This window comes from Branchiostoma floridae, chromosome 8, assembly GCF_000003815.2.
Source record: "Branchiostoma floridae strain S238N-H82 chromosome 8, Bfl_VNyyK, whole genome shotgun sequence".
Lineage (NCBI taxonomy): Eukaryota > Metazoa > Chordata > Leptocardii > Amphioxiformes > Branchiostomatidae > Branchiostoma > Branchiostoma floridae.
Window position 1 is genome coordinate 3,902,798 of NC_049986.1, and position 12,842 is coordinate 3,915,639.

The 12,842-nt window shown below is 40.2% G+C and overlaps 1 protein-coding gene across 1 annotated transcript; it reads left to right on the forward strand.

Annotated features, from left to right (window-relative positions):
• Nucleotides 1-9,228: 9,228 nt before the first annotated feature.
• LOC118421135 (adhesion G-protein coupled receptor G6-like) lies at nucleotides 9,229-11,090 on the forward strand. The gene has a single exon (XM_035828296.1). The coding sequence runs from the start codon at nucleotides 9,702-9,704 to the stop codon at nucleotides 11,088-11,090; it is 1,389 nt and encodes a 462-aa protein (XP_035684189.1). The 5' UTR covers nucleotides 9,229-9,701.
• Nucleotides 11,091-12,842: the final 1,752 nt, after the last annotated feature.

Consider the following 12,842-nt stretch of genomic DNA (forward strand, 5'->3'; position numbering starts at 1 on the left):
TATGAATGACAACTCCACAACTGAAATTTGTCATCACCGCTTTCGTTAGAATATACTGGGAGTTTCCAGAAACTTTTTAAAATAGTTTAAAAAGTTTTTTAAATAGTTTAAATAGTTTTTTTTCTTTAACTATTAAAATAGTTTAGCATCTAGAGCAGAGCTGGGTGGATTTCCTTTAGACTTAGATATATCTTTCTGTGCGTGTTATTCGTTACTGGCTGCGCTTGTTACAAATGGATCCTCATTGACATCCATTACAAACTGATACCTTTTTGTCTCAACATAAGCCTATTTCAAAGAGTCTTAGAACAGAAGAACTTTGTTACAGCGAGTTAAGAAAAAATTAGCTTTTAGTAGTTATTCCTATCCATGTAGTGATAACAGACCTATATCTACTATAATGATGATATCTAGAATCTGATATGTACATGTATACGCAACCTCTCGTCATATCTTGAGTATTGATACTGGTAAGCTAAGTTTTTATAAGACTTGTAAAACAGCAAATACTATAAAAGATACTTAAAATTAGATAGTTTTGGCCTACCCTCTGCAATAAGTCAGAATTAGTGCCCAATTGCAACCTCTTGAAATTGAGAAAGGGCGGTAAAAGAAGCTACCTGTCTGAAAGAACTTGCAAACAATGCACGTCAAACATGGGTAAAGACGAAATACATTTTATATCAAACTACTAGTACTGTTCGTTCTACGATCACAAAGTAAAATAACTGTTTGAAGAGGCCACCAAATTCCAACCAAACTTCTATACATTCACTGAAAAAAAGAAAACAATTCTCCTTCTAACATCACAAAACCCACACATAATAGAAAAGGTGGAATCTTTCATCTTCCACCTTCTCCGAAAAAGAAGTCGAACCCAATCCCCCAGAATCTAAAGTTAGCTTTTAGACTAGAGTAGACACTATTGGTTTTTTTACAATGTTTAAATCTAACATGTTACCTGCAACTGTCACACAGGCAAAAAATTGCAATAAATGTATTTTTGTTTCACAAAAATGAATTTATGCCTACCTTCTCGGCCGTTATAGCTATCAACAAGAAAGAACCCATTATCACTCCACACTAAATATTTGATGGTGGGAATACCAGCAACTTTTATTGACTGGCATTAAACATAACAAATACGAAAACGTTTACAAACCAAAAATGGAAATCGTTGCACGAATTGTCACGCCTGACATATACAATCATTACACTTCTTGTATCTGAAAATGTTTTACAAACCTTGCAAATATTATAACCATCAATCAATAATTTATGTGCTCCTTCATCTTATGTCTACCAGGTGCACATAGGTCTGTTGTGTACCAATCTTTTAAATGTATAAAAAGAGATACGAGGTTAAAATGCAGCCAATTATTAGTGGAAGTTTCCACATGTTCATACTTTTATACGTTGCTTCGACTTTTGGCCACCTTCAATGTAGATAAAGACATCTGTCCGAATGGAGTTTTCATCAATAAAACACAAGTGTGTGACGGCAGAAACGACTGCGGAGACAACAAAGACGAACGGAACTGCTGTAAGTATTGTGTTCCCATATCATTTTTAAGGCCGCAGTTGTAGAGGCAATGGTTATCTACTGTGTCTAGGGCATGGTATCGGAAGGGTAAGCCCAACCCATCCTGCAGTGTTAGTCAGGTGCCTAACTATTAAACGGGGTGGAGTGAGAAACCTATTTTTCAACGTTGCCTTTTACAGGGACACAATATCTAGCCAGGAACGAAACAAACTGAACCTGTGATCTTTTTGTGTCTCTTTTTCGTTAGGCTATTGTCATTCGTCACCACCGGTGTACTTGTGGAGATGTCAGACTTGCTGCTTAATTTGTAAATGTGTTTGTTGGTCACAAAGCAATGTGCTTTCTGTCTGTCATGCTATGCTTTGTACCTTGATTTTCTCTTCATTTCTTGTTTTACCAACTGAAGCAACATTCTTTGTTTCAAACGTGATGATTTTTAGCTTAATTTTTTATTTCATTTGTAATTTTCGAAGTGTGCACCTTTTTTAGATTTGTCACGTTTTTATTTTCCCTCCACCATACGTACCGTAGGTATGAATTGGAGTGAAATATGGTACTTGTAATGTTTCTTCTTCTTTCCTCCTTCCTTTTGCGACCTTTAAAGGGATTCATATCTGTCGTTCCTGGACTGAATGACACGAAATTTGGTGGTTCCGGGTTATTTTCACATCTTATGTTTTTTTTATATATATACAAGCAAATACCAGCCTTTTTAGTACTTTTTCTTTTTGACCTTAATTCAATATTTATGATTTCATCTGTTGTTCAGAAAATGATAGCATTCTGTCGGACTAATAAAGTTTGCAAGCTTACTGTGTGGATTTTTCTGTTGTAAAGGTACATTTGGACAAACTTATAAATGCATAGACATGATATTTCTCTTCTGTGTTCTTGTTGTTAAGTAGCATTACCACATGGAACGGCTCTGATCTAAAATGTGGAATATGCAAGGAAATGTTTAATCATTGCTTTACATTAACAATTTTTTTTCTTCATTGCATACCGCAATCTTTTAAAAGTTTCAACAAAATGGAAAGGCATTTTCTATGTTTCATGTAGGTAGACGGCATGGCCGAATGACATGCAGCAATGGCGAGTGCATAGATGTCCGTAAGAACTGTACTTATACCCACATTCCCTGTCATGCCCTGCAACAATATTCCACATGTGACGACATAAATGATTGTAGCGATGGCAGCGACGAGTCTTGTAGTGAGTACACAGTCTAAAATGTTTGTTAAGCATAGCAGATAAATCAACCTACAATAAGTGTGGCAATAAAAACTATTGCCATGGCAACGGTTGTATTGTTTATAAGTATTAATGATTGTTGTTGTAGGTGTGTAGTATTTGTGGTCTATCATTTCGCCTAGCTGTATGTATGAAGATTGTTTGACGCGATAAATGTCTGTAGGGCATTGCTGTTAACATGAAAGGTGATCTCTTATGACGAAAGACCTATCATCAATGTTTCTCATCGATTATACAAATGAGGTCTTCATTTGCATAAAATATATCAGTTTATCTCCTCTACCCGAATAACAATATGTTCAAGGTATGAAAGTCTTAGCGAAGAAAGCTATTGTAGCATTTTCTCATAAATTATGTAAATGAGACCATAATTTGCGTGACTTACGTCCACATGTTCAACTCAGCGTACATGATGCTACCAAATATCGCAAGAATGGATTTTTTGTCATTTCACACTATGGAAAGAATTTCTTATTAGATTTTGTAAACTAGGTAATAATTTCCAAAATTGGTATCTATCGATATTTCTCTCTTTTCTAGTTACATATGTCATGTTTAAGTGCCCTAGAAGTAATGAAATACTGTGGCTTAATAAACTGTGCTCATTGATTATGTCAATAACCCCCTGATTCGCATTGATAGCTCCTGTTTATTCTTATTCTATATTATTCTTGCATCTCCGAAGCTATTGACATATCAAAAATCACGATGATCCGTCCACCCCCTTGCCGAGTTATTCTCTTTTAAAAAGATGGTGCAATTGCGCACGCGCCGATGAACTGCTGTGGAATTTCGAACATTTTGGCAATCGGATATATCCTTAACATTAAGCCTAATATTTCTCTCTGTTTGAGTTACATATGGCATATTTGAAGCATTCTACAATAAATTAAAGTGTATCTATAAACTGTGCTCATTAATTGTACAATTTAGCATCTGATTCACATGATTTGAATTTCAGTATGCAAGGCATATTTGAAGCTATCTACATTCCAAATGAAGATCATGAAGATCCGTCCACCTATTCCAGAGTTATTCCCCACTAAATTTCTGACATGCGAGATTTTGGGAATATTCGTCAAAAGATCGCAAACCATACTATCAGGCTCACCCCTGAGGTATCGCCAAAAATCTCTATGGCATATAAAGATAAAGCACATTTTAACCAGTGTTAATTTATTGTAACTCAACATCAAAGCCATTCATCAAAGGCACAATAAATAGCAGATGACGCACTTTCTAAATGACTAACATTCAGAGAGATACAAATTCTACTGTCCGTAGTACTGGTAACCCCCTAGTACACCCTGTTAACTTAAAGAATGCATGATTTTCTGTTTTCTCGTGTGACCCCTAGCCAACCTTACACATATCCAACATTTCCAAGCCACCCATTTTCTAATGTTCCAGAAGAAATGTCGTCGCCATCACCCTTTCTTAATTCCCTATTATCACAAAATAATGTAAAGTACTACCGTGATAAATAGGTAAGAAAAATACGAAAGTCCACTTCCTCCTATTCTAACCCATGTAAGAAATCCTAAAACCCGGCCCAAACCCTATTAAACTAACACTACAAAACATAACGGCACACACAAAGCCTGCTAATACAGAGTTTGCTTCAATAAACGTAACGAGGGCGCCCTGTACAGTCTGAACGTTTTCATATTAAATACGTGGCGGACGTGGCCTCCAAAAAAAACAAAACGTAACGTTACGGACAAATTGCATGTACGGCGGGTTGTGCCCTTGGCTTTAGAAGATCTTAGAACCCCACGTGGAATCTTTTGTAGTAAATTTGCCCTGAAGCTAGCCAAGTAAAGCTACCTTACAGTTGCTGGGAACAGTTTTCTAACTTAACGCTGTCCGTTCCACATCACAGCTGCTTCTGTCTGTGACAATGGTGCCCTGTTTCACCCGGCTACACGATGTGACGGCAGAGACGACTGTGGCGACAACAGTGATGAGAAGAACTGTGGTGAGTTCTCCATAAATATTATTTACTGAAAACATCACCCAAGCGTCTGAGGCTTTTGATTATTATTGTAAGGTGTACTGCGTGGTTATTGCGTTGCCCATGCCCATGCTTCAGGAGTAACATAATAGCATGGGCAACGCAATAATAAACCTTGCACATACTTTCAGTACAATTAGTAAAGCATATGATCGTCAGGCAAATTGAAAATACGCTTTTAAAATATCCTTTCGTGCACATTTTCTACAATGTAATGTTATATGTCCTCAGCTTGCTACTATTTACGGGACAAGGGGAGAAGCTACAGGGGCCTTGCAAACAGGGACAGAACCTGCCAGTTCTGGACATCTCAGTATCCACACACCCATAACCACACTCCCGAGGCCTACCCATTGGCGGTGCTGGAGCGGAACTACTGCCGGAACCCGGACGGGAAGGACAGGCCGTGGTGCTACACAAACAACCCGCTCATTAGGTGGATGTACTGCGAGGAGGTCTTCGCCTGTGACGGTAAGCCCTTCCCCACTATAGTACTAGACGGCAAACGCACTGCCCTGTGACTTAAAAAGATGTGTCTTCGATTTCACGTTGAGTATATCATACTAAATGTAAAAGTGTGAAAGGCAAGAAAACGCACATATCGTTAAGGCATATTCATTTTCTTTATAATTGCGCGGTACTGGAAGTGGTATTAGTTTTGACCCCCTTGCAGAATGCCCTGGAGCTGCAGTGCCAGTTTTGTCACAATGCTCTCCACCTACATCTGTTCGGTTTACTTCGCAGGCTACTTGTTTGCTTCTGTTCAGGGTTCTGTCGCCTGTTTCCCCATGGCGAGATAAGGGTCATGTTACATTATCATCAGTATCCGAGTATTCCCTTAGTTAAAGTGGGCTATGCCAGGACTGGTGTGTCTGTTTGTGTTTGTGGATATTTGTGGTCAATTAAACTTCAGAACCTTTGTATTGATTGTGAATATAGAGGATGTGGATAGGTTTGGGGAAGTTAAAGGTCAAGACAAAGTCTTGGCCCTCAACGGCCCAAAAATTTGCTCTGGACTTTGTTACCTTGCATTTAATCTATAATTCAAATGTTTTCCTTAATAAAACTTTCGAAACATGTAACATTGGGGTTTACACAGTCAATATGAGCACGCATAGATTAAGATGTAAAGCATAATTGTGATAGCCATTTGTATAAACATAATTCATATTGAATACTGTATGAAATGAAAGTGCCAAACAATCCAATCTATTCTGTTTTGGTAGAGAACATAATTTAGAATAGACTTATGCTTATTACATAATTGCATAATCAACTAGACAAGATACAACAAGAAATGTACACAAACTGAATATTTTATGCAGGTTTGAGGTTTCCGAACTCTTATTCTTTATGTTTTAAGTTACCTGCCCTGCATGTTGTCTATTTACAGCCCCACCGACGCGTTGCTTCTACGCCGTGGATAGGGGGAGGAGCTACGCAGGACAGATAGACAAGTAAGATCAGCTTAATGGCACTGTTTTGGGAACGTTCAATCATCGAACTCGCTGCACGTGGTAGTATCTGCTAGGGGTGGGTACCTGTACACAAACTTCAGGTCCAAGTCCAGATCAGGTCCAGAGGATCAGGTCCAGGCTTGGGCCTGAACCTGGACCTAATTCTGTCTGTGAACGTCATTTTAAGATTTTCTTGCTAAACTATACTTGTTTCCATATATCTTTGATATCTTACATATCTTAATGTGTCATTAAGAATTATATATACATAATTTAAGCTAATGAGATGACGTAATTGGTCAAAATCTAAGATGGTCAACCATATTATGATGAAAATTTTAATCAGCTTATTTTCGGATTATCGGTCGGATTTCCTGAAAACTTTGTATTTTATTGCAAAAAAAAAACTTTCATATTAACGTTTTCAATCCATTTTCATGGGACTTTATAGGGTTATATGTTGAAAAAGATGTATTTTGAGACGTATTAGGTCAATGATCCAAGATGGTGGATTGAAAGTGATAGCTTAATTACGTATGACATCATATTTGACGTCATTTTAACGTCGTTATGGTGGACTTTGACATCAGAAGCCTAAGAAGACTTAAATATTGATAACAAACAATTATTGTAAACCCTTCGAGTGACTTCTTTAGGTATTATGGGAATTCTCCGTTTTTGTCAATAAGTTGATGACGTCATAATGACGTCAAATTATATCCTAATGATAACAAAATTTCAATAATTATAAAACCAAAAAATCACATCACTCCCTGTAAATTTGGTGATCGTACAGTAAGCCGTTTTGAAATAACGAAGGGGGGCCGAATAAGACCCAACCCGCAGGCCAGGGAATGGCCAAGAAGCCCAGTCTGCATAAGGTTAAATAGCTGATTATCAGATCGTTAGAGGGTTAGCAATCGGTGTTATTTTGTGCCCAAATCTACAGGGCAGGAGACCGGGTGTGTCAGAGATGGGAATCACAGTCCCCCCACAGCCATCCCCACACACCACAGGCTTATCCTGATGCAGGCCTGGAGGAGAACTTCTGCCGTAACCCTGACAACAAGGAGCGGCCCTGGTGCTACACCACGGATCCGATACGGAGGTGGGACCACTGCAACGTCATGGAATGTGCTGGTAAGAACCTAGAAAAATATAACAGTATAGCTATTTTGTACCCTGTAAATATTAATCAAAGATTTTTAAAAAATAAAGCTTAAATGCCTGGACTCAAAGATGCCAGGAAAAATTGAAAATAGAATTTTTCCCTTTGGTCGTAGGATCCTTGATTAAAACACAAATATTTTATGTAATGTTGAACTAGTTACACATTACAACGTAAACAGTTGCACATGAAGATATTTTGATGCAAATTATCTATCTAAAATCATCCAACGTGATTCGCTTAAGATGTGCAGCTATTAGTAAAGTGTGCATTCCAGTAGTGAGTGACCCTACGATAGCTGTCGCTTGCCCGAAGGGCACCATACTTTCAAGTGTTGGAGTTTTATGTAATTGTCAAAAAGATATAAAATGGCTAAACAGGTGCCGTACTCTGCGTCTGTAGACAACCCCATACCACCACGGCACCTGTTGTGATCAGAGGAAGAATAAAACTATCTTAACTCCTCGGTCCAAGCTCATATTTAGACTCACATTCTATTGCATTTAACCCTTACTGTTTTATTTTTTTGTGTCAGATCCCTTTGTATCCAGATGTGTTACGGAATGTTCACCGGAGAAGTGTAAATGTGACAACGACTGCGTCTTTTTCGGCGACTGTTGTATTCACTATGAGTAAGTAGAACTCCGACTATCTAGGACTTACCAAATTTTCTCTGACCAGGTCTAATTGTCATGGCAAAAGCAATAAACCAGTTCTGTGTCGTCACGCCATGCAGATAGAAATTTTGCAGATAGAAACAATTTTTAACTCTGATCAAGACTGGCTTTTTTCCAACATAGACGAACTTTTTCCATGCAGCCCCTTCAACTTGTAATGGCCCCGGAAACTTGATGATTAAAATGTCTAAGTGAGGAGAATTTTAAAGGGACATTCTAGCCCCGTTAATTTATACATGCAAGTATGTGATAACATGACCATTTGTGACAAAGAATCCAGTGAATCAGACCAAAAAAAAAGAACTTGATAAGAGGTAGAACATCATATAAGAGCATTATTGTACAGTTTAATCTAGACCTGTTGTGATCTATTACGACTTCATTACACCGCCACAGAGAAAGCAGCATTGCTCCAACACCATCTGATCACCATCATCTAAAGTGGAAGTGTGTACCCGGCTTTTCTTTAACCGAGAAGGTGTCATCCTTAAAGAGAAAGAGAGAGTTATCATTTTGGATGGTTGCTGACTGCCCCGATGAATGGACGGACGACGTCACGAGGGACCAGTGTTTAAAAGAAGCGGATCCCTTCAACCCGAACCACTTGGTATACCGGATGCCAGTAGAAGAGAACCCAACACGCATTCAAAATGTATCCAAAGTAGTCCCCTATAGAAACATATTCTGTGCAATCTGTAACAATGTATCGTCAACAGACGTAACTATGTGGGATTCCTATTTTCAGTGTTCTGGCCTACTTAATCTATCTTCTAACATCCCCAGAGATTCAGAAGAGTACATCAATATAGCTGATAGCGATCTATTTTGCTTTGGAACAAACAAGCTTGTGTTTTTACCTTCTGAGCTCTCGTATGTGAGAGAATGTCTTCAGGTCGACCTGTCAAATGAGAATTGTGATGTCGATGCATGTTTGTCCTATAATAATCCTATAGGCAGTGGGCAAACGATATACAGAAATGTGCACTGTGCTCACTGTGAAGGACTCTCTCTTACGGCAACCACACATCTAGGGTGTGCTTCCATTTACGATCCATCCGAATGTGTGGGAGACTGCCGTGACTGTAGGCCCCCACAATGCCCCGCAAGAATCTCATTAACAAATCTTTTTAACTTTAATGCCTATAGAAATGGTGACAACAGTGCCAACCAGTGTCCCACTGACACTTTATACGATCCGTTTGCAGAAACATGCCGGGCTTTTTCTTCCAACAGCAGAAGTCATGGCGCATCAAACAAAACTATCCTCTTACAAAACTGCAGCGAACCTGCTTTGACGTTCACAGCGGAAGAATTCCGTGTCCTTCCAAATGGTAGCGTCCACCTGCTGAGTTCTAACGTGTCCTGCCCAGCTGAGCAGGTGGTCATTCTAAACAAAACAGCATCAATCTGCGGGGAGTGCGTACTGCAGCACTTCGTGAACAACACGCAAATAATCAACAGTCAGGACCCATATCAGGGCTGGTTAACCCTGGGTCTTGTGATAGCGTCTGCCGTAGCCGTTTTGGGTTACGTGGTTTTCCGTTTCAGGTCTGGTCAGTTGAAGAAAGTCCCGGAACAGCTAAAGGTTCAGATGATGTTATGCATGGTACTTGCTGAGGGCATGTTTGTAGCGCGTGTGTGGGTCCCTCTTGGTCAGGCCTGTGTGGTGTTCGCAATATTTCTGCACTACTTTATGCTGACGGCCTTCACATCCATGAACGCACTAGCCATGGACCTCTGTCTTACATTCCGTGACGATTTAGAGAGAATAGAGTTGTACAAATACGTCTTGTATACCTGGCTGATGCCGGTGCCTGTTGTCGTTTTGACAGTGATTTTGGATTTCACTAATTCTGTCAAGGTAGGTTACGGAGAGAACTGTTGGATCGGCAATCCGACCAGTAGTTTGGTGTCTTTCGGAGTTCCCGTCATATGTGCCCTTCTGGTAAATGCTGTCTTGGTCACCTTTGTGTTGCTGGCCATTCGGAGGTCATTTGAGATAGCTAATGCGGCACTGGCGCGCTCAAACAGCAGCAAGGCCTGGGTTTATATCCGCATCTCCTGTCTAATGGGGTTCACCTGGATTCTAGGCTTCATCTATCCTTTCGCCAACAGCCGAGCTGTCGAGTACATCTTTATTGTGCTGAATGCTTCTCAGGGCCTTCTGTTGACACTGATATTGGCAATAACATCGGAGGTAGTGCAGAACTGGAAGGCTGCGATCAGGGCACGATTTGGGCTAGTTGAGCCTAATCAGAATACGGCAGTGACCGCCACTGCCAGCAACCAACGGCCTACGGCAAGTAAAACTGGCGGAACGGCAGGTGGAGCCAGCTGTACTACAGATATACCCATGACCACTTTCGCTGAGGTAAAGAAGAACAGGGCAACTCTTCATCATGATGGGCCTCATGAGACCAGCGTTCGGACCGCCACTGCCAGCAACTTTCGGTACGTCGCAGGCGAAACTGAGGCAACGGCAGGTGAAACCGGCTCTACTGCAGAAGTGCCACTGGCCTCATTCGCTGACGTGGAAGAGAAAAGTGTACCTCTTCAACTGGACGAGCCTCACCAGGACAGTGGACAAATCACTACAGTCAGCGACCGAAAGACCATTGAAGGGAAAAGTGAAGCAACGGTAGTTGGAGCCGGCTCTGATGCAGCAGTCGCTTTGACCTCTTCCGCTGGTGTTGAAGAGAACAGGGCATCTCTTCAACCGGATGAGCCTTATCAGGACAGTGGACGAACCACCAATGCCAGCAACCTACAGACGGCAGGTGAAACCGGCTGTGTCACAGACATACCAATAGAAGTTGTAGTTGATGAAGAGAAGAAGAGCGTAATTCGCCCACCGGGTGAGCCTCATCAGGACAGTGAACAAATCACCACAGCCAGCGACCAACAGACCATTAAAGGGAAAACTGAGGCAACGGCAGTTGAAAGCGGTGCTGCTGGAACAGTACCTTTTTCGCTGATGTAGAATGGAACAGGGCAACTCTTCAACATGGTGGATCTTATCAGGACTGCAGACAAACCGCCACTGTCAACAACATTTAGACCGCCGCAGGCGAAACAGTGGCAACGACAGGTGAAGCAGGCTCTGCAGCAGAAGTGATCTCTTCTGCGGATGAGAACAGGGCTAAAGACAGGCGTTCGATGAGCGTTTCAGATGGAGAAGAAGAAAAATATCAGCAGGAAAGCGTACATCAGTCTTGTTTTTGGTAGCATTTGTGGTTTTGTGAAGAACACAGTTCATGCAGTCTTTTGCTATTGGGGTAGGTACTATTTAGTGATACATGAATAAGACCTTAAAGTCTTTAATAAAGGCATGATTATTTGGCGAAGGGATGTGTTCGTCGAAGTCTATATTTTTTTCAGATTAGCACTTAGGCAGGTAGGTAGGCAGGCAGGCAAGCCTTTTTTTCAAATTCAAGACCAACAAATAAAAGCGGCAAGGATTTGAATTTTCTTTAATTCTTGATGCGAAAATTGCCGGAAAAGAAAAGAATTGGTGCCACTGTCTCCGCGCGCGATCCTATGAACAACACAAAGGGGATTTTAACGATAACACAAAGGGGATTTTAACGATGTAGTAAACTGAGGCATCAAATAATCAGCCAACACCCGAAGCCAAAGTATCCTTCTTTTATTTGTTTGTACAACGCTTTTAGAAAGATTCACACATCACGAAACAACCTAGTTCAAGCCTATATACGAGTAGTGACACTGTTTTTTTTTTGTTCATATCAATGCCATCTATACACGAAGTTAATGGAGTTAAGATATCATAAGTAATAGAACAATGCGTGACTGAAAAAAATGTATTTGCACCAATGCTGTTTTTTTATATCATCAATGTAATAATTTATAATAATCACCCCTACGTCTCTCGGTATATTGTTCCAGTAATAAATCTAAATGATGATCTTTATTTGCATGTTCCTGCCCAAATGGGCTGAATGCAGCAATTGTGTGGAATACTAAAGGCTAAGTACTACTAGTATAACATGTAATATTACAATTGGATAAACAATACAACTGAAGCTATGCTATCACAGTAACTGTATATCTAACGTTTACATGCCTCTTCCTTTTATTAAAACGTGTATACGAACTCACCGGGGTTTTGTTGTCTGTGTTTGACATTATACCTACAAACAGGTTGTCTTTTGTTAATTGTTTACATCGTGTATCTACATGGAGAGCATTGCTAAAAGAGTTGCGCATATCATTGTATAAAGAAATATGAAATGGACTTAATTTTCTATAAGGTCGGAGTTACAAAGTGTACAGAGTCTTGTTATTTGGAGGAGTCATATATAAAGGCTTCGTCTTCTTTCCAGTTTGTCGCTATTTGTCCATATCATCGGCGTTATAAATATTGTTGCAACTGATGCGACGGAAACCATAATACGTCACAGAGTATGTTACCTATGGTCACTTGTTGTTATTTTCTAAACGATTTTGGTGTCGACTACGTGCTATTCGAGTTGACGGCGGCCATTGTGGGAAAATTGGGGGCAGGGGCAAAAAGGAACGGCGGGGGCAAAGCTTAAGGGGATAGGCGGGGTTAATAAGGGCAGTGTTTTTTTTTTATATTCACTGTGGCTAGGACACCATATTGGGACGCAAAGTCCATCCCCCTCCTTCCATCACGGGGATATAGGGATACTTGAAAAGGAATTATGCTGATTTTACACATTTTCATCATTGCTTTCTAAAGGCCCCCTCT

What these genes read in the sequence shown, in the direction of transcription:
- LOC118421135 (XM_035828296.1), top strand. Translation starts at nt 9,702, where the DNA reads ATGATGTTATGCATGGTACTTGCTGAGGGCATGTTTGTAGCGCGTGTG.